This window comes from Oncorhynchus nerka, linkage group LG18 (genome assembly GCF_034236695.1).
Source record: "Oncorhynchus nerka isolate Pitt River linkage group LG18, Oner_Uvic_2.0, whole genome shotgun sequence".
In the NCBI taxonomy this organism is placed as follows: domain Eukaryota; kingdom Metazoa; phylum Chordata; class Actinopteri; order Salmoniformes; family Salmonidae; genus Oncorhynchus; species Oncorhynchus nerka.
The window spans coordinates 47142237-47163904 of record NC_088413.1 but is presented as its reverse complement, the minus strand read 5'-3'; the positions used below and the strand labels follow the sequence as shown (position 1 = coordinate 47163904).

The window sequence follows — 21668 nt, the reverse complement described above, 5'->3', positions numbered from 1 at the left end:
TCAAAGGGCCGCGGCTGGCTTTAGAGCGCCAGGCTAAAACAGCACGAAGATCCCAAGGTTATCTCTCTAAGCTCTGGTGAACAGGACGGACAGGTTTGAAGTGGGATTTACCCTCCCTTGTGACCTATCCCCCGCAACCTCTCTCTCGCCCATCTCCCACACGAACGCACATACACAGTTCATAAGTGTGAGCAAGCAAACACACAACTGTGCACACACACACACACTTTGTTGATCTCTTAGGTGATCATTGGAACACATACTGTAGAGAGAGTAGATTTGTACACTATAAGAAGAAAAAAAGATGCTATCTAGAACCTGTACCCATAGGAGAACCCTTTGAAGAACCATTTTTGGTTCTAGGTAGAACCTTTTTTGGTTCCAGATAGAACCCTTTTAGGTCCCATGTGGAAAGGGTTCTACAGTACATGGAATCCAAAAGGGTCATACCTGGAACGTTAAGGGTTCTACCTAGAGGGTTCTAACCCTTTTGGGGGGTTCTATTTAAACCTTTTTTTTCTTCAAATGTTTTTGTTGTATATTTGCTTATTGACTTATAATTCTCTGTATGAACATTCCCCTGTGTGTGTGTGTGTGTGCGTGCGTGCGTGCGTGCGTGCGTGCGTGCGTGCGTGCGTGCGTGCGTGCGTGCGTGCGTGCGTGCGTGCGTGCGTGTGATAGGTGGCTACACAACAGCAGTGTTGAGTGAGTCAAAGAGTCTTCCTACTCAGATCGGATTCATATAGGATTTATTGGGTCCTGGTACCTTGGTCGTACTACCATGACTCATGTCTACTATTACAGAGCACTCTGCTAAACTCCAATGGCGCCTCGTCCCTTTCCCCTCCACCCCGACCAATGTAATAACCGTATACTGTGGAGTGTACACCATGAGAACAATTCATAATCAATTACCTCGAAAAATAAGGGGCTGGGAATTGTCTGTTACTCATATAATAATTAGCTTTATTATTGTCCTCCCTCCATAACCTCCATCCCTCTCCTCCCCAATCGCCTCACAAAGCGTGACAAATAGAGCCTAGTTGGTCTCGCAATAACACGGTCCTCTCTCTGCATTTGTCTTATTTCCAGGCTAGCGCAAAAGGCCTGGTGAGAGAATGAATGTAATAATTTGATGGCCCCAGCACTCGTGACATTAATCGTGCACTGTCTGGCGATTGGCACTTCCCCAGTAATTGTACATGGAGAGGCTAGCCCCCGTCCACCTCCCTCCCTCCCTATCTCCCTCCCTCCCTCAGCCACATGCAGCCGAGCCAAGCGGGTGCACTGCAGCCTACTATAATAGCCGTGATTTAATTTAGCTATTTAACCTGTAATTCCAGCAATATTTATTGAGGAGCGGAGGGGAGAAAATTGGGCCATTAGCCGGGTGAGGATGAATACATTGAGATGAAAATGAACACTCCTAACTGGTAGTTGACCTTCGCGTTTTGTAGACGTTTTTTTAATAGCGCCGGCCACAGTAATTACTGCAAATTGAATCATAGTGAAAACTGAAATCATTCCGTAATGAGCATTTTTATTCGTTGCTGCACACTAAGGCCGCCAGGGCTGTGTAGTGGTGTCTCTCTCTCCCTCTCTCTCTCTCTCTGTGTGTGTGCACGTGCGTGAGAGAGAGAGAGAGAGAGAGACGTTCATTTACTAGGAGATGGTAAATTAACGTCCTGGCCTCTATTTGATCCTGGATGTGTTCTGTGAATGGTGTCAACCTGTTTCAGTTCTACATGCTTCCTTCTCCAGATGAATGCCATCCTTACTGAACGCTGCTCTCCTCACATCATCATGCCTGAGCATTCCCCCTCAACACGGACCAGTCTCCGGCTTTTTGGCTTGTTTGTTTTGTTTGGATAGAGGGATGGAACTGACTGCCTACAGGTCATTCTCACCCCCCCCCCCCTCGCCCCGCCCCCCTCGCCCCATCTCGTTCTCCTTCTTTCCTTCCCCCTTCTTCTCCCTTCTTCTTCTTCAGATGTTTATTTTTTTGTTGACAGGCTGGAGAGAATGAAAATGGGATGGGGGAAGGGTAATGTGCCAATTTATTTGTCACCATTGTCTTTGTTTTTTGTTGTCTTGACGACATATGGCTGCTCCTGTTAGATGTGGGGAGATGCAAATGGGGGGGGAGTCTGCCTTTAAATGAGGCAGCGGCGCTGACATGAGGCTTTTTGAAGAGCGCACATCACAACACTCCAGGGACCAACAGCAGGGGAGCTCCCACAATGCAGTGCGGCAGGCAGGCAGCTACGTCCCCTTCTCCTTTCTCCAGCCACCCACCCACCCACCTCTTGCCTCCCTGGTTAGAACAGAACAGAGCAGAGCTATACAATGGTATTAATCATAGCAGGGTGCAGGGCTGGAGCTGAGTCTTTTTATGTGTCCCAAATGGCACCCTGTTTCCTACATAGAGCACTACTTTTGACCAGGGGCCATAGTACTGTACTATACAGGGAATGATTGCCATTTGGAATGCCTTTTAACAGAATGCATACAGTCCTCATTTACCTTCTCCCTCTGCCTCTGTTTCCTGCCCACCAGCAGTCTCTGAGGAGGAAACCAGACATAGGCTACACTGTCGCAAACCCAGATCTGAATTGTGTGTGTGTGTGTGTGTGTGTGTGTGTGTGTGTGTGTGTGTGTGTGTGTGTGCGTGTGTTTGTGAAAGAGAGTTTACATTTGTAAGTAACTATAGGTTTAATTTACACAAACACTCACAGACAAAATGCATTGGCACGCACACACGCACACACACAAACACACACACACACACACGTGTATATATACTTTTTATGTTTTTTTAATGCAAAATGATTGCATTGATATTTAGTTTCCCCCCCAGAATTGAGGAAAGTATGATATGTGTGTCCCTACACACACACACACACACACACACACACACACACACACACACACACGTAAACTTGTCCCTGTATCCCTCTGCGGTGGAGCAGCAAAAACCTTGATTAATCCACTCTATCTGGACATACGGGAATTATGTCTGACAATTACATGTGTTTGATGTGCTCTTCTGGCGGCTTTCAAAATATTATATTTATCACACGCACGCACGCACGCACGCACGCACGCACGCACGCACGCGCGCACACACACACACGCACACACAAAGAACACACACGCACACACAAAGAACACACACGCACACACAAAGAACACATACACACACAAAGAACAGACACTCACAATCATATACTTGAAATAATATATAAAAAGATGCTAAATTATTACATTGAGGTTCCATAATATTTAGTTCCCCCTCAGAGTTTAGGAAGTATTATAAAATATATTATATTTTATTTCAGATTTAGGGCATTCCTGCCCATATTTATAGTTCCAATATTTAAAAACGGATTATTGAACAATTATTAAATGATGAAAATATTTAATAGTCTGAGAGGAAATAAGAATGACAGAGTTTTTTTTATACCTCAATCACTTTTTTAAAGCAGCCAACACACTACGCACTACTCATATCTCCTCCTCTCCCGCTCTCTCCCCTCCCTTCCTGTCTCTCTCTACATTCCTCTCTCCCTCTGTAAGCCATCCAACAGCCCTCCTGCCAAAGATGTGTGTGAACGCGGGCCAAACCAAACACAGGCATCGGGCCAGCCCAACACGGCACGCTTCCACTAATAGAGTGAGAAAGGGCTTCCAGAACCAACCAGGGCTGTTACAGGACGGCAGACTTCTTTACGCTGGATAATGGTTTAATGACAGCCTAAATGAAGTCCCCACAGTAAAAACCAATGTCAGCAAATGAACACCTCATTAGAAGATCCTATAGAGCTTTTTCTCTTCCCCTGCGCAGCTTCCTCATCAGTTTAGCACCCCGATCTTTTATTGTGTTGTCGAAGAAGATCTCTCAAATTCCAGGAGATTTTTGGGGGGCGGATGGTGCCCCCCCCCCCCTTTGTCAACAGCTATTACAATTTGGTTCGGCAGTCCGTAAAAAAATCCCACTCTCGTTCTCATTCTCTCTCTTTCAAAACACCACACAAACCAAGGCTTATAATGACAAGTGAATGCAAATTTGCCAAATGAATGAAAATGAGTATTCTATTTTTTTTTTCGCCCTCTGTCTGTCTCCCTCCTCTTTCTCTCTCCCTCCTACGACTAAAATGATACGGAGTAATGATTCTGAGTTTTTATTTTAATCTCCTAAATTCGGTCGGATAACAATGAAAACCCAACAGTGTCGAAACTTAGTCGTGGTTATTTTGTGTGATTCACGTACAAACACAGACATCCAATTTACTGCATTCTCCCTCATTTTCATTGCTTGGAGAGAGGAAATGACTGAGATGTGATTGGTTAGACATGTCACAATAGAGGAAGTTAGCTGTGTGAGAAGAGAAGGCTTTGTAAATCACCTGCTTTGAATAACACGATGATCCTGCCAGCCTGCACAGTGATTGGTCAATGTCTCATGTCTCCTTGGCAACTCATCTGTGTTGAGACTATAGGGAATCTGGGACCTCTGTCTCTTTGCTGTGTGTGTGTACGTGTGTATATGTGTATGTGTTCATTCACGTGTGTATAAGTGTATGCCTGTGTGTGTGCATTCATGCAAGTGTGTGTGTGTGCTCCTAAAGCCCATATTGGCATGCAGCATTTGACACGGCCTGTTTGGAAACCTAAGATCGTTATTAGCCATAATTTCTGGCTAATTGAATCAGGGGCTTAGCGTGGAGCGAGGCCGTGTCCATGGGTGACACACACTGTGGTGTCCCCTCTCTCTCCCCACACTCTCTCCCCTCCCTCTTCCCACACTCTCTCCCCTCTCTCTTCCCACACTCTCTCCCCTCTCTCTTCCCTCTCTCTCCCCACACTCTCTCCCCTCCCTCTTCCCACACTCTCTCCCCTCTCTCTTCCCACACTCTCTCCCCTCTCTCTTCCCACACTTTCTCCCCTCTCTCTCCCCTCTCTCTTCCCACACTCTCTCCCCTCCCTCTTCCCACACTCTCTCCCCTCTCTTCTCTCCCCACTCTCTTCCCCACTTTCTCTCTTCCCACACTTTCTCCCCCCTCTCTCTCCCACTCTCTCTCTCTTCCCACACTTTCTCTCTCCCCTCTCTCTTCCCACACTCTCTTCCCCACTTTCTCTCTTCTCCCACTCTCTCTCTCCCCCTCTCTCTTCCCACACTTTCTCCCCTCTCTCTCCCCTCTCTCTTCCCACACTATCTCCCCTCTCTATTCCCACACTCTCTCCCCTCTCTCTTCCCACACTCTCTCCCCTCTCTCTTCAACACTCTCTCCCCACACTCTCTCCCCTCTCTCTTCCCACACTCTCTCCCTCTCTCTTCAACACTCTCTCCCTCTCTCTTCCCACACTCTCCCCTCTCTCTTCCCTCTCTCTTCCCTCTCTCTTCCCACTCTCTCTCCCCTCTCTCTTCTCTCTCTCTTCCCTCTCTCTTCCCACACTCTCTCCCCTCCCTCTTCCCACACTCTCTCCCCTCTCTCTTCCCACTCTCTCCCCTCTCTCTTCCCACACTCTCTCCCCACACTCTCTCCCCTCTCTCTTCCCACACTCTCTCCCCACACTCTCTCCCCTCTCTCTTCCCACACTCTTCCCGTTCTCTCCCCTCTCGCTCCCTGTTCTCTCCCCTCTCTCTCCCTGTTCTCTCAACTGTCTCTCCCTGTTCTCTCCCCTCTCGCTCCCTGTTCTCTCCCATCTTCTCTCCTCTCTCTCTCTCTCTCTCTCTCTCTCTCTCTCTCTCTCTCTCTCTCTCTCTCTCAAATCAAATCAAATGTATTTATTTATTAAAACCCCAAACAGCAAGCAATCCAGGTGTAGAAGCACGGTGGCTATGAAAAACTCCCTAGAAAGGCCAAAACCTAAGAAGAAACCTAGAGAGGAACCAGGCTATGTGGGGTGGCCAGTCCTCTTCTGGCTGTGCCGGGTGAAGATTATAACAGAACATGGCCCAAATGTTCATAAATGACCAGCATGGTCAAATAATAATAATCACAGGCAGAACAGTTGAAACTGGAGCAGCAGCACGGCCAGGTGGACTGGGGACAGCAAGGAGTCATCATGTCAGGTAGTCCTGAGGCATGGTCCTAGGGCTCAGGTCCTCCGAGAGAGAGAAAGAAAGAGAGAAAGAGAGAATTAGAGAGAGCATACTTAAATTCACACAGGACACCGGATAGGACAGGAGAAGTACTCCAGATATAACAAACTGACCCTAGCCCCCCGACACATAAACTATTGCAGCATAAATACTGGAGGCTGAGACAGGAGGGGTCAGGAGACACTGTGGCCCCATCCGAGGGCACCCCCGGACAGGGCCAAACAGGAAGGATATAACCCCACCCACTTTGCCAAAGCACAACCCCCACACCACTAGAGGGATATCTTCAACCACCAACTTACCATCCTGAGACAAGGCCGAGTATAGCCCACAAAGATCTCTCCTCTCCTCCCTGTTCTCTTCCTTCTCTCTTCCATTTCTCTTCTCTCTCTCTCCCCATCTTCTCTCCTCTCTCTCCTCTCTCTTCCCACTCTCTCTCCTCTCTCTCCCAACTCTCTCTCTATCTCCCCATCTTCCCTCCTCTCTCTCTCTCTCCCCACTCTGTCTCTCTCTCTCCCCATCTTCTCTCCTCTCTCTCTCTCCTCTCTCTCCCCACTCTGTCTCTCTCTCCTCCCATCTTCTCTCCTCTCTCTCTCCTCTCTCTCCCCACTCTGTCTCTTTCTCTCTCCCCACTCTCACTCTCTCTCCTCTCCATGCAGCAGCTGTTTCACAATGGGAGTTTGTCCCATGGAAAACAAGATCATTACTCTCTCCCTTACTGCTTCTTTAAAACTCCCATCAACTCAAGGAGAAGAAGCCCACAGTCTTAGGGAACTTTTCTCTCTTGGAGAAGTTGAGTTTTAGTCTTTACTTTCTTGGGCTTGGTAGTAAAGTGAGAAATGGTCATGGTGAAATGGAAGTCTGTTCTTGGGAGAGTAATGGTAAAGTGGTATCTGTCTGTCTGGTTGAGGGAGGCTGGCAGTACAGAGGTTCCTCTCTACAGTGTGAGAGGATGTGATATCTTTATTGGCGGTGAAGCAGTTCTCCTTCAAGTCACGATCCAAGTCCAACCATTTCTGGTTGTGTATCAGTTTTTTTCAGAATGTGTGCGTGTGTGTGTGTGTGTGTGAGAGCAGTGAGTGAGTGAGTGAGTGAGTGAGTGAGTGAGTGAGTGAGAGAGCAGTGAGTGAGAGCAGTGAGTGAGAGCAGTGAGTGAGAGCAGTGCCGCAGGTTTTTTCTCTCTCCCACTCCCTCGTTCTCTCCTTTTTTTCATATGGAAATGGGAAATAATGGGGTGATTAAATAGAGCTGTATATTAAAGTACAGCTGACATTAGAATTAGCATAATGTGCTCTCGCCTCGGGCTGCATACTTTATTTGCCATCTGCGTCGGACTCCTTCCCCCCGGGAGGGCACACACTGAACACTCCTCAATAAACTCACGGCCCACTCCACTACCTCCCTCCGTCACAGGGAGTGGATGCTGGACAGAGGCAGACAGTCATTCTCCTTAATTGTGGGGTGGAAATGAATTAAATGAGCATTCGGCCCCCTGATGACTTTTGTTGTGAAGAAGTTCGGACAGTAAAGTGGAGTGTGTTGTTTACACCCAGGCAGATTAAAGCAAAAGGGAGAGAGATAGAGAGGGAGAGAGAGATAGAGGGAGAGAGAGATAGAGGTAGGGAGATAGAGGGAGAGAGAGATGGAGAGATAGAGGGAGAGAGAGATAGAGGGAGAGAGAGATAGAGGGAGAGAGAGAGAGAGAGAGAGAGAGAGATGGAGAGAGAGATGGAGAGAGAGATGGAGAGAGAGATAGAGGGCGAGAGATTGAGAGAGAGATGGAGAGAGGGAAAGATAGATAGAGGGAGAGAGAGATGGAGGGAGGGAGAGAGAGATGGAGGGAGGGAGGGAAATAGATAGATAGATAGATAGAGGAAGAGATAGATAGATAGAGGAAGAGAGAGATAGAGGGAGGAAGAGAGAGATAGAGAGAGAGATAGAGGAAGAGAGAGATAGATAGAGGGAGGAAGAGGTCAAAGAGGGGCAGGTGTATAAAACAGATGCCTTGGTTGTTTTTCAGTGTTTTTTGTTTCCTTTATGGAGCATTGGGGCTTTGAAAAGGACTTGACCATAAAACAACATGGAGGGGGAGGGAGGGGTGGAGAGAGGAAATATGGGAGGGGGTTGTTGTCAGGTGAAGTAAGGAAAGTGTGTTGGAGGGGTTGAGGAGTTTGTATGAGTGGGGGTGGAATAATGTATTTGTGTGTGTAAGAGGGCTTCAGCGAATTGTTTGTGAGTGTGTGTGTGTGTGTGTGCGTAGTGGGAGGGGGTAGTTTAATGTTGGTGGAATGGGGAAGGGGAGAGAGGGAGAAACGGGCTGGGTGTTGGCAGAGGGTGGGGTTGGGGGTGGGGGGTTAATGCGTAGCCCTTCAAGAGTCCTGAGATGCCTGAAGCGGTGTCTATGTGTGTGTGTGTGTGTGTGCGTGCGTGATAGAGTGTATGCTGTGTCCACTATAATTAAGTGAAAGGGTTTACAGGGCCAGAGCTTCAGTACTGAGGTGAGCAGCTGTTCCTTGTCTTTTCCTTAACACACATCAGACACACACACACACACACACACACACACACACACACACACACACACACACACACACACACACACACACACACACACACACACACACACACACACACACACACACACACACACACACACACACACACACACACACACACACACACACACACACACACGTCAGACAGACAGACAGCCAGCCATTAACATATCATAACTTCCCCACACAGCTCCACGTATAGCAGGGAAAGCGCTTTCACACTCAGACCTTTTCAATGCAGCATTCCTCTAAGTGCTAGGAGACATGGCAGGTTTAAAAGTTTTCTGTCCAGACAGATTGATTGAGCCATTCTTTGAGCTGACACGCAGATGACGATAATTGATAGGATGCAAATCTTAGTGTTAAAGGGGGAAAAAATTGTAAAATTGTTTTATATGAACGTTAAGGTTACAGTGTAGTATACGTTTTACGACATTTTCAGACATAATGTAGAAAACAAGTAGTTCTGTGTATCGTACACTTTTGAAGATTTCCTTTGGTCTGTCGCACTGAAATCAAATATAGCCATGTGAGTTTTTCTTAACGGATGTGCATTCTAAATGCACACGATTCGCAATTTTACATAAATGCAGAAAAAAAGAATGTTTTCATCATAAGCACCACTATAACATTTTTGTTAGATTATTTGATTCAAATAAAAACAAGACGGATTCACATGTCTGTGACCTGAATTGACTTTGTATTCTGGGTCGGACATCTCTGTTACATCTGCATTGTGTCGCGTTGCTCACTATCCTTTCTCTGCAGCTCTCGACCCTGTGGACCAATGACAGGCTAAACTCATTTGACACACTACATTATAGAACAGTGGGACACTCTGGACACTCAAATGGCGTGTTTGATCTGGGAAATATGTTTCTCGATCCTTTGTGAGTGGAGTATTTCACACCTCGTGTACATACACTCAGGCACAAACCTCTGAATCAAAACCCGAAACAATTACAGCAGCATATGTTTTCCTCTGTATTCTGAACTTGGCGCATTAGGTCAAAACAGCAAGCTTTCATTTAATAAATGAAACTAATTTCCAAGAGCACAATTACCATTTCCCACTTCATACGTGTGTTTTCCCCCAATCCCCTAGGAGTGTGGCGCCCTGTGTTTAGCATCCGTCTCCACTGTACGGGCTGGATATTCTGCTTGTTTGTGTCGCTGCGGTAACGAGTCCCCACAGTAACGAGTCCCCTTTGCATTACCAAACTGCATGTGTAACTCAGAGGCTGGGCCTTCAATTAGTCATGCTGGTTAAAGGTAGAGAGCTATGCCGAGCACCAGGCCCAGAACCCCCCCCCCATCTCTCTCTCTCTCCCTCTTTCTCTCTTCTCTCTCTCTCTCTCTCTCTCTCTCTCTCTCTCTCTCTTTCCTCCTCCTCTCTCTCTCTCTCTCCTCCTCTTTCTCTCTCTCTCTTTCCTCCTCCCCCCTCTCTCTCTCTCGCTCTCTCTTTCCTCCTCTCTCTCTCTTTCCTCCTCTCTCTCTCTCACTCTCACTCTCACTCTCTCACTCGCTCTCTCTACTCCAGCAGTATTGGTTTAATCACAGCCAAAGCTCTGTTTACACTTTCCAATCCCTATTGATCTTAGAGGAATCACTAAGGGAATCAGGACAAAGCAGCTTTTGGGTTTAGTTCCTAAGATATGTGCTTTGATAGATGGATGTCTGTCTGTGCTGGTTGAATTGTCACATTTTCATCCTGAATTTGTGTGGGTGGAATGGACCCAGGGCATATTTTCACATGTTCAGGACAGTGAACCAGGGAGGCCTTAGTTGTACTATAAAGTCAATGATGACAGAGTCAATATTTGAGCCCTCGTCTTAATGTGTGTGGAGAGTTATTCCATTTAGTAACTCTCCCTTTGCAATGTTGAGCAATAGACACGGCGAAAGAAGTTATACCACTCTTGGGATTTATTTTATTTTATCCAACCTTTATTTATGCTGGAATTCCCATTGAGGTCACAATAGAAACATGGAAAACATCACCCAAGATTTTCCTCAAAAGCTGTGAAGTATCATCTGCCATGAGTTCTTCAATTTGCGTCTAGAATGACACAAAGCACCCTGTGGATGTCAGTTAAATACCAATGACTTTAATACCAAAATTACAACCCCAAAACCAGTAAACATTTATGTTTCAATCTCTCCATCCGTGTTCTCCCTCTATTAGCAGTGATTTGTCTTGATGCACCACCATATTAGTCTTTAGTTTCCTCCCTTCCCTTTTCCTCCTTTTTTAATTTTATTTGTTCCCTCGCGGCACTGTGCCTTTATTGGTTGGAAAGTGATAAGAGTTCCTTAAATCACACTTTAAGTTGTACTTTCCTACTATAGAGCCATATTACTTTGGCGTCTCTTGTCTCCGTGACGATTAAAGTCCCTCTGCTTGGAGGACTTCATGGGTTTTAAAGACACGCACACACACACACACACACACACACACACACACACACTGAGAGACAAAAACGTGCACACGCGCACTTGCATGGTGTAATAATTCAACGATTTGTAAGGAGGAGAGATTAAAGAGCACTTAAACTGGTGGATACAGTGTTCCCACCTCGGCAGTCCAATCCACAGTCACTATGGTAATGCACTTGTCAAACGCCTGATAAGTGCGTCCCATTTATGTGACAACATGATGTTTCCACCACTAGAGGTATTAGGCAAATATGATGCGGATAACAAAAGTGTGTCCGACAGTTCTTTCTCGGCAAAGTTCCACTCTTTGTATGAATGAACACGTGACCGGGTGATGGCCACGTTTCTCAGCGGTGACTTTCTGTCCTGCAGCTGTCAGACATCCACTTGTGCTTGAACTGTTTTACTCTGTCGTGCTGTTCTCCTCATGTGAAATATGTTTTTTGTAAGGAGCTACGGCGTCTGAAATACAGACACACTCACCACAAAAACATTTAAAGGAGAACACCACTCAAAAACATTAGTGTTTTGCATGTTAGCATTTACGTTTTCAGGATGTTGGACTTTCAAGAAGCAAAGTGTCACTTGCCAGATCATCATGAGGATGCATTTTGCGCCATCATGATGACGTGACGCTTGATTTTTACTGACTTCCAAATACCTTTATACACAAATCTAAATAAAACTCCTCAGATAGATGTAAAGTCACTGCCATTTAATGAATTGTAAAATGTGTTTTAATCATTTTCCTTTCTGGTGTGTGTTTCTCCTGTGTTGCAGGAGGAAGGGATGAGCCTTCAAGCTACATCTGCACCACGTGTAAGCAGCACTTCCCCAGCGCCTGGTTCCTTCTACAGCACGCCCAGAACACCCACGGCATCCGCATCTACCTGGAATCCAACCCCTCCAGCGCATCGCTCACCCCCCGCATCACCATCCCCGGGCCCCCCATGGGCCAGGACTCCATCCCCCAGTCTCCCCTCACCAATTTCCTGGGAGAGAGCAACCCCTTCCACCTACTGAGGATGACCGGGCCCATGCTCCGAGAGCCCCCTCCAGGCTTCATGGAGAACCGCGGAGGCCTCCCCAACACACCTCCCTTCGTCAGCCCCCCACCCCGCCACCACCTGGACCCCCACCGGCTGGAACGCCTTAGTGCCGAAGAAATGGGGCTCATCTCCCAGCACCCCAGTGCCTTCGAGAGGGTGATGCGGCTAACGCCGATGGCCATTGAATCCCAGTCCATGGACTTCTCCAGGCGGCTCCGGCAGCTGGCAGGGAACAACAACGTGGCCACCCCTCCTCTGTCGCCCAGCCGGGTCAACCCCATGCACCGCCTGCTCAACCCCAACCCCTTCCAGCCCAGCCCAAAGTCTCCCTTTCTCAGCACCCCGCCCCTGCCGCCCATGCCCCCCAACAGCACCACTCCGCCCCAGACGCAGGCCAAGAGCAAGTCATGCGAGTTCTGTGGGAAGACCTTCAAGTTCCAGAGTAACCTGGTGGTCCACCGGCGGAGCCACACCGGGGAGAAGCCCTATAAGTGTCAGCTGTGTGACCATGCCTGCTCCCAGGCCAGCAAGCTGAAGAGACACATGAAAACACACATGCATAAGTCTGGTTCCATGACAGGACGGTCTGACGACGGGCTCTCCACCACCAGCTCACCGGAGCCGGGCACCAGCGACGTGACAGGAGAGGGCATGAAGAACCGAGATGGAGACTTCAGGGGTGAGGGCGAAGAGGAGGAAGAGGAGGAGGAGGAAGAGGAGCCGGAGAACGAGAGCAGGCCGGAGTCAAACTTCAGCATGGACAACATGGAGTTCTACCGTAACCGTGAGAACGGCTCCAAGCCGCCATCAGACGAGAAGAATGCCCTCTCTCTGGGCAAGATGGTGGAGAGCGTGGGCCTGAGCACTATACAGCAGTACAATAACTTGATAGTCGACAATCGTAAAAATCGGATGCTCTTCTCCAAGAGGGGGTCCGACGGGCAGCGGGACACTGGGGATGAGGACTCTGTGGTGGGAGAGATGGAGAGGGAGCACCATCACCACCAGATGGAAAGGGACCACCAGAAGCCCACGGTCAACGGCAGGAACTGTGGCTCCGGCGACTCTTTCTCAGGCCTGTTTCCCCGCAAACCCACTCCCATCACCAGCCCCTGCTTGTCCAACTCCTCCAACAAGAGGATCAAGATTGAGAAGGACCTGGAAATGCCCCCGGCGCCCCTCATCCCCTCCGAGAACGTCTACTCCCAGTGGCTGGTGGGATACGCTGCCTCACGACATTTCATCAAAGACCCTTTCCTGGGCTTTACCCACTCCAGACAATCTCCCTTTGGCACCTCCTCTGAGCACTCGTCTGAGAACGGCAGCCTGCGTTTCTCCACGCCTCCCGGGGACCTCCTAGATGGCGGCCTGTCGGGGCGCAGCGGCACAGCCAGCGGGGGCAGCACTCCTCACTTGGGGGGCCCGGGACCTGGCCGGCCCAGCTCCAAGGAGAGCCGACGGAGCGACACCTGCGAGTACTGCGGCAAGGTGTTCAAGAACTGCAGCAACCTGACAGTGCACCGACGCAGCCACACGGGAGAGAGGCCCTACAAGTGCGAGCTGTGCAACTACGCCTGCGCCCAGAGCTCCAAGCTCACCCGCCACATGAAGACCCACGGGCAGATGGGTAAGGAAGTGTACCGCTGTGACATTTGCCAAATGCCCTTCAGCGTGTACAGCACTCTCGAGAAACACATGAAAAAGTGGCACGGGGAACATTTGATGACCAACGAGGTCAAAATTGAGCAAGCCGAGAGAAGCTAAGCCAGATTTTCCTATTTTGCCTCTTTCGCCACACATTGACTTATATATTTAAAAAATCAAAAATACAAAAAGGGGGTAGCTGGATACTCTTTTTCTTAAATATCGAATTTTGGGTTAATTTTATGTTTTTGCCTGAGAAACTGCCAACCGAGAAAAACAATTCAACAAACAAACAGATATTAACAGCACCAATTGAAGCCGATCTAAACTGCCTCATTTGGCTAAAGATCATTTTTAACGGTCGGTCAGAGGCTGAATTAAATGATAACATATGTGGAGCCTTTAACTGTGCAATAATTTCTGTATTTATTGGATTTTGTAATATTTTGGCATGTGCAGGTACGTTTTTATTTAGTCATTTTAAATTTGTTTTACTTTTTATTTTAATTGCTGGGATTTGATTTGTATTATTTTTCAACCCAGAGGATATCCTGAGATTTTTTTGCAGATAAAAAACAAACAAACATTTGAATACTCTTTAGGCCGCTGCTCATAGGAAATTGTATATTTAAAGCTACACGTGTAATTTCTTGAAGAGAAGCCAAATTGAATCTTTTAATTTTTAGAAAGCATAACTGAGAAAGCTATTTTTTGCTTGTTATACACGACAGGATACACGCACGCGGACAGCAATCCTTTGGTGTTGTGGCGCGAACTGACTTTAAACATGTCAATCTAATTAGATATGTAGCACTGAATGTCAATTATGACGGTAAACCTAAAGAGAACACCGAGGTTCACAAACCCTGCCTCTTCCCAAGTAAATACATTTATTAAAAAGAAGGAAGAAAAAGAAACCGGTTATCACAAAGGCAGCTGCTTAGCGGTACCTAGTACCAACCCGGATGGAAACACGCTAGAAAAACAGATACTGCTTATGTATTCCTAAAGAAGCCCCTCACAGTTCTCTCACACTGTTTACATCTAAACAAGCCTGTCCTAAACTCACCATAACTCATCCTAAGCACAACATACCTGCTATGACAATGCAAGTACTGATGTTTTTTTTGTTTTTGTAAAATCTTTTATCACACAGTTGTAGGATGGCTAAACCGTCGGGCTAAACTGCGCAGCTTTATAACGAGAGAGAGCAGGGAGATCTTAGGGTGAGCTATAGGGTCTCTTTCCTCTCCTTTATTTTCCCATTCACCCCCCCCCCCTCATTACCATTCCGTGGATGAGTTGAACACACTTGCCCATGCCTACCGATTACACCCTCCCCCAATCCCTTGTCTCTGATACTCACTCCCTCTCACTCCTCTGCCAGCTGACTATTAAAACTCCCAGTACTATCACTAACTCCCTGTCGGACACTCAGCACAGAGTAGCATCACAGAGAGTCTCATCGCCCTCAGTCCCAGTCAGGCTGCAGTACCTGGTCAGCCATTTCAAACTGCATTACGATAGAAGCCTACTACAGGGACGCTGTATCTTTTAAATGTCCTCTTTTCCCCTGTTTTGATCACCATTCATATTTAATGTTACTCTTGGTAATCATTTTTTTTGTAATCAAGTCCATATGTCATCTACTGCATTGTTCAGTTTAGGAAGGGGCTGGGTAGTGGTGGTCACAGCCGTGGCGGATTAGAATGACATAAAATTGATTTAAATATTATTGTTAATAACTATTACATTCAGTGACAATGTTTATGATATCACTTGAAAACAGCCCTATGCATTTTTTTCTAGAAATATCTAGCAATCGTTTTGAAAATGAATTTATACTGTATAGTAAAAACTCTGATTGTATAGTGTGCCATAGTCAAAATGTTTATGATGTTGACTTTTTCTTCTGGCTAAAAATTGTTAAGTCCCCTGTGAGACAGAACCAGTGGCAGTTACTTAGTGATATGCAGACCAGTAAATTGCACAGTTCTAGATACATACAGTGTCTGTAGAAGTCTGTTGAGCGTGTGCCCAAACAGTAAGACTATTTTTTCTTTCTTTCCTCATTCAGGGCTCCCTGTGATGTGTAGTTGAACGCATTCTGAGAGAAGTAGCAACTCTGACACACACAGAATGCACAGCTGAGTGAGCTTTTTAGGAAAGATTTTTCGGTCTTCAGCAAGCACCAACCTTTGCCCAAATCACCACTCCCTGTTATTTTGAATAATGTACCCCCGTCCTACCCCCCTGTTCCGATCCCCCTCAAGTTGACCTTTGACATCCAAGTATTTTATTATTTTTTTTATTTTTTAGAATTGAGGTAAAAAATATGTCATTGAGAAGAAATAGAAAAACATGAACAGCTCTTTGCAGATGACCCGCACTTTATGATTTGTCTATTTTTTATTTTTTTTTACACACAAAAAAAGAAAAAGAAAATTGAAAATACGGCTTCTGAGCAAGAAATTACTTTGACTGGATTTATTCGGCCTGGGTAACGGGTTCTAGAGTTTGGAATCAGTTGAGATTGAAGTGCTAGCATTGCTATAGGCGTGGCTTTCCCAATGCTGGCACTATAAAAATGAGAAATTAATTTATTGGGACAGTTTTTGTACTGCCATTCAATTTGACATGAGTGTGCCTTGAATACTGATCTTCCTATTCACCGTCTCTCAAGACAAATGCAACACTTTTGTGAAGCAAAGGAATTGAACATAATGAAAACAATGTATCAAATTTATGCGTCAACTTAGTTTCTAATTTGATTATGAAATGTCAATAGAATATCAGAGATATAGAAAAAATTAAACAAAGCTGCATTTAGGTTAGGAGTACTCAGCACAACATTGGTGTGTCTGTGTGTGTATATATGTATGCATATGTACATATAAAGGCACAAACCTATATATAGATATATATCAAATTCTTCACTTCAGGACAAGACTGCGTCCCTAGATAGAAACATGGTCAGAGTGGATTGTTATACCACACAATAGTCAAGGAAGAGACTGGACAAAAAAATCAGGAACTGCAGAAACAAAACAAAAAATAATTTAGTGCACTCTGTCTTAAAATACGTTTACAGTATTGAAACAAGTACAAGGGTCAAATAATAATTGTGTGTATGTGTGTTTTTAAAAAAAGTATTTTTTTTTCAAGTTTGCTTATACCGTTTCTCTGAATGCCATAGTGGCGATGTGTATATTGTTTTTTTGGTGACGGGGTTTTAGTATATATAAATATACTGTATATGAATATATATTACATTTTTCTTGTTTACTGTAAAAGTATACCAGTATTTGTAATATTGGAGAATGCCTGGGCATTTGACAAAAATAGAAAAAAATGTTGTTTAATTTTTTTAATTTTGCAGTCCAATTTAAAAATTGTGGGTCTCTTAAAATGTTTTTGTCACTGTACCTGTAAAAGTCTTAAGTTTTAGTAACTTTTATTCTGCCTTGGGTGTAATAATAATAATTTTTAAAAATGAATTTAAAAAAAGTGAACTGTAACAAACTTGGATTGGGGGGGGGGGGGGCAGCTGATGGACGTTCTGGAAGTTTCCCTTGTAGAAACTATGGAACATTGTTATTGCTTTGCAGGAAAATACTGACATTCCTGATCTGTATCTATTGATCTTCTCCTGGAATGGATATTCTTCATGGCTGGTTTGAAATACATGTGTAGGCACTTGCTGTCGTTCTACAGAAGCTTGTATTTTTTAACTTGTATGTGCATCCTTTGTGAAAAGGGGTACTTTAAGTACCTGTATGTCATTATCTTATTTGGGGGAGGGGGACAACATTGCAACTTCAAGATACAACTCACAGGCTGCCACAATATATTTTCTTTCATTTGGCAGGATAAAATAGTGCAAAAAAACCCCTGATGAATTTGTATTGTTGAAATGAATCTTATTGTACAGAAGGGAAATAAAAGGTTGTTTGACATCCTTTTAGCGACAAAAATACACAAGTAGATGTTTTTGTTTACTATTGTATTGGTTGTACATATTGTTCTATGATTACCCTGACATGTTTTGTTTTCATTTTTTAATTTCATTCTTATTATAGTTTGTGTTCCAACTGGCACTGGCAGTGACCTCCCCTCTTTGCGGTCATCTTAGCTACCCTTTGACCCTTGACCTTTGTGACCTGTGTGTCAGTTGTACAGGCACCTGACCTGCCTCCCCACAGGTTTCTCAGCATGAGAAGAATAGAGCACAAATACAAACTGTTACAATTCCAAATGTTTTGCTCTTTTTTTTTGTCTCTTTTTGTTTCCTGTAAATGCTAACTCTTCTGATATGTCCCTGCTCTGTCCCTTCAGTCAGAGAAGGGACATATATAGCGTGTAGAAAAAGACACACACACACACACACATATATAGAAGAAAAACAAAGGAAAGTCTCTAATGAAGTGCAGGGACATTATATATCTGGATACCACAGTTCGACTCCTACACATACGACTCACAGAACCATGTAGTGTACACAGAGCAGCCTTGGCTGGATACGATCAAAGCTACAAGCTACATTCGCTTCAAACCATAAGCTATAACTACAGGCAGTTAGTAGCTACAGTACCTGACCACGATCATACGGACACCTATCAATCAGTCAGAACCAGGGTGTGTATTCGAAACCTGCTCACTTAGATGTACAGAACGGTTCTCCAACTGTTTAGCAGCACAGAGCTCCCATATCTGTGCTTTATCATCTTTTGAAATGTTTATGTTTCCTTTCAAATATTGGTGCTTTGATATGTGCTAAGAGCTATGTCCTGTTGGCTGCACTGTTTGTCCGCCCCTGGGCACCGTAGACAGAACACCAAGCAGAGCTAAGCTGTGATGTTGATTGTGTTCACTTTGTGTAAAGACATCTTCATGGAACACTGCCCTGTCTGTGGGTGTATTCATTTAGTTTTCCTTCACAGAGGTTCAGGTCTAATAGGCTATGCAGATAGCCCCTCTACCAGAGAGACAGAGTTGACGTTAGTACGAAGGTCCTGATTATGAAATGACGCTTTGCTGCTGTTCACTCTTTAGGTTTCACATTCCATAATTTGACTATTTCCTCTTAGAAATGTTTCTCATGTTTGTATTTAAAGAATAATACAGGGTTGGGTTGAGGACATGGACAAATCTGTCATTTTTGATATGTAGTAATGTCCTGATCGGGGACATACAGGGGGAGGGCTGGAGGCGTTGACTAGGGATGTTATGCTGTGTGTGATGTCAATTTATTTAAATACATTAACTGATTCTTTAGGCTGCGATTGGCTGTGTTGTCTATGATGTCACTGAGGTGAGGACAGCGTTCCGTCGTTCTCAGGCCTGATGAGTCCAATGCCATTGGTTCGTTACAGTAAACATGATATTCAGACACCACATGGCCTGTCTCTACTCTGTTTATTTGAAACACATTAGGAATGTGTATGTTCACCACATTATGCAACACACACACACACACACACACACACACACACACACACACACACACACACACACACACACACACACACACACACACACACACACACACACACACACACACACACACTCTCTTTCTCTCTCTCTCTCTCTCTCTCTCTCTCTCTCTCTTAATAAGTAATGCAACTTCTGCAATTTAGGAATGGAAATATTTTACATTGAAATGAAGAAATCGGACATTCAATTTGGGACTGGATTCAATCCGTATGGAGGAAGATCTGCGTTATAGCTCTATTGAAATGTAAAGGCAATGTTCCCGCGTTCACAGAGACTGCATTCACGGTAAATGCTGCGCATGCCGGCTCAACTGGAAGTGACCTTTGCATTTTAATGCGGCTCTTCAGCGATACAAATTTGATTTGGCCCTTACAAAATAACACTTTACACACGTTCCCTCCTCACCTGAAATCCTATGTGCGTTAAAATAAATCAAATACCATCGCACTGATTTTAGTATTTTCAATCAAAATCACTCAAATCCACTTCTGGATATACATACACAATAACCTGGATATATGAAGGCACCCTGGGTGGCTAATTTTCGGAACTGCAGACACACGGATCCATGTCAGTGGATCTGCACCCTGCTGGCTTGTTGGGGCTGGTTGGGGGTTGGAAAGAGGATTGAGAAGAGAACTGGATGTTGCGGGGCACAGAGATAGATACAGTCTCCCTCTTTGGGTCATACGGAGGGTGTCTAAGCTGGCTGAATGATGGACTGGCTCTGCGGGTGCCTGATCTGAGCAGGGCTCTTGAGTTTGAATTAGCTCCTGTCTCGGCAACTGACTCTAACGAGTCGTCATCAAGACCTCTACATGCCACTTATATCAACACACCTTCAAATACCAAGACACACTCATAGAAACGCATCATAACATCTCTCTCTCTCTCTCTCTCTCTCTCTCTCTCTCTCTCTCTCTCTGTCTCTCTCTCTCTCTCTCTCTCTCTCTCTCTCTGTCTCTCTCTCTCAATTCAATTCAATTCAATTCAAGGGCTTTATTGGCATGGGAAACATGTGTTAACATTGCCAAAGCAAGTGAGGTAGACAACATACAAAGTGAATATATAAGGTGAAAAACAACAAAAATGAACAGTAAACATTACACATACAGAAGTTTCAAAACAGTAAAGACATTACAAATGTCATATTATATATATATATATATATATATATATATACAATGTACAAATAGTTAAAGGACACAAGATAAAATAAATAAGCATAAATATGGGTTGTATTTACAATGGTGTTTGTTCTTCACTGGTTGCCCTTTTCTCGTGGCAACAGGTCACAAATCTTGCTGCTGTGATGGCACACTCTCTCTCTGTCTCTCTGTCTCTCTCTCTCTCTCTCTGTCTCTCTCTCTCTCTCTCTCTCTCTCTCTGTCTCTCTCTGTCTCTCTCTCTCTCTCTCTCTCTCTCTCTCCGCACACACATAGAAACTCACCATAACAGCTCTCTCTCTCTCTCTCTCTCTCTCTCTCTCTCTCTCTCTCTCTCTCTCTCTCTCTCTCTCTCTCTCTCTCTCTCTCTCTCTCTCTCTCTCTCTCTCTCTCTCTCTCTCTCTCTACCGCACACACATAGAAACTCACCATAACAGCTCTCTCTCTCTCTCTCTCTCTCTCTCTCTCTGTCTCTCTCTCTCTCTCTCTCTCTCTCTCTCTCTCTCTCTCTGTTTCTCTCTCTCTCTCTCTCTCTCTCTGTCTCTCTGTCTCTCTCTCTCTCTCTCTCTGTCTCTCTCTCTCTCTCTCTCTCTCTCTCTCTCTCTGTCTCTCTGTCTCTCTGTCTCTCTCTCTCTCTGTCTCTCTCTCTCTCTGTCTCTCTCTCTCTCTCTCTCTCTCTCGCCGCACACACATAGAAACTCACCATAACAGCTCTCTCTCTCTCTCTCTCTCTCTCTCTCTCTCTCTCTCTCTCTCTCTCTCTCTCTCTCTCGCCGCACACACATAGAAACTCACCATAACAGCACTCTCTCTCTGAATTCAATTATATTTTCAATTTAAGGGCTTTATTGGCCTGGGAAATGTATGTTTACATTGCCAAAGTAAGTGAAATAGATAATAAACAAAAGTGAAATAAACAATACAATATTTACAGTAAACATTACACTTACAAGAGTTCCAAAAGAATAAAGACATTTCAAACGTCATATTATGTTTATATCTCTTTCTCACTCTCTCCACACACACACTCATAGAAACAAACCATAACAACACTCTCTCTCTCTCTCTCTCTCTCTCTCTCTCTCTCTCTCTCTCTCTCTCTCACACACACTCACTCTCTCCACACACACTCTCCTAGAAACAAACCATAACAACAACGCTCTCTTTCTCTCTCTCTCTCTCTGACTCTCACTCTCACTCTCTCAATTCAATTTGCTTT

The 21668-nt window shown here is 45.1% G+C and overlaps 1 protein-coding gene across 3 annotated transcripts in view; it reads left to right on the top strand.

Annotated features, from left to right (window-relative positions):
• bcl11ba (BCL11 transcription factor B a) overlaps positions 1–19184 on the top strand; it is a 63810-nt gene extending 44626 nt beyond the window's left edge. The window contains exons 3-5 of one of the 3 annotated variants that reach the window (XM_065004148.1): positions 11878–13773; positions 14947–15016; positions 15868–19184. In XM_065004148.1, coding sequence (XP_064860220.1) covers positions 11878–13773; positions 14947–15016; positions 15868–15886 — 1985 coding nt within the window. In that variant the 3' untranslated portion in view covers positions 15887–19184. Of the gene's footprint in view, positions 1–11877 lie in introns of all 3 variants that reach the window. The other 2 variants (XM_065004149.1, XM_065004147.1) reach the window with 2 other exon arrangements.
• Positions 19185–21668: the final 2484 nt, after the last annotated feature.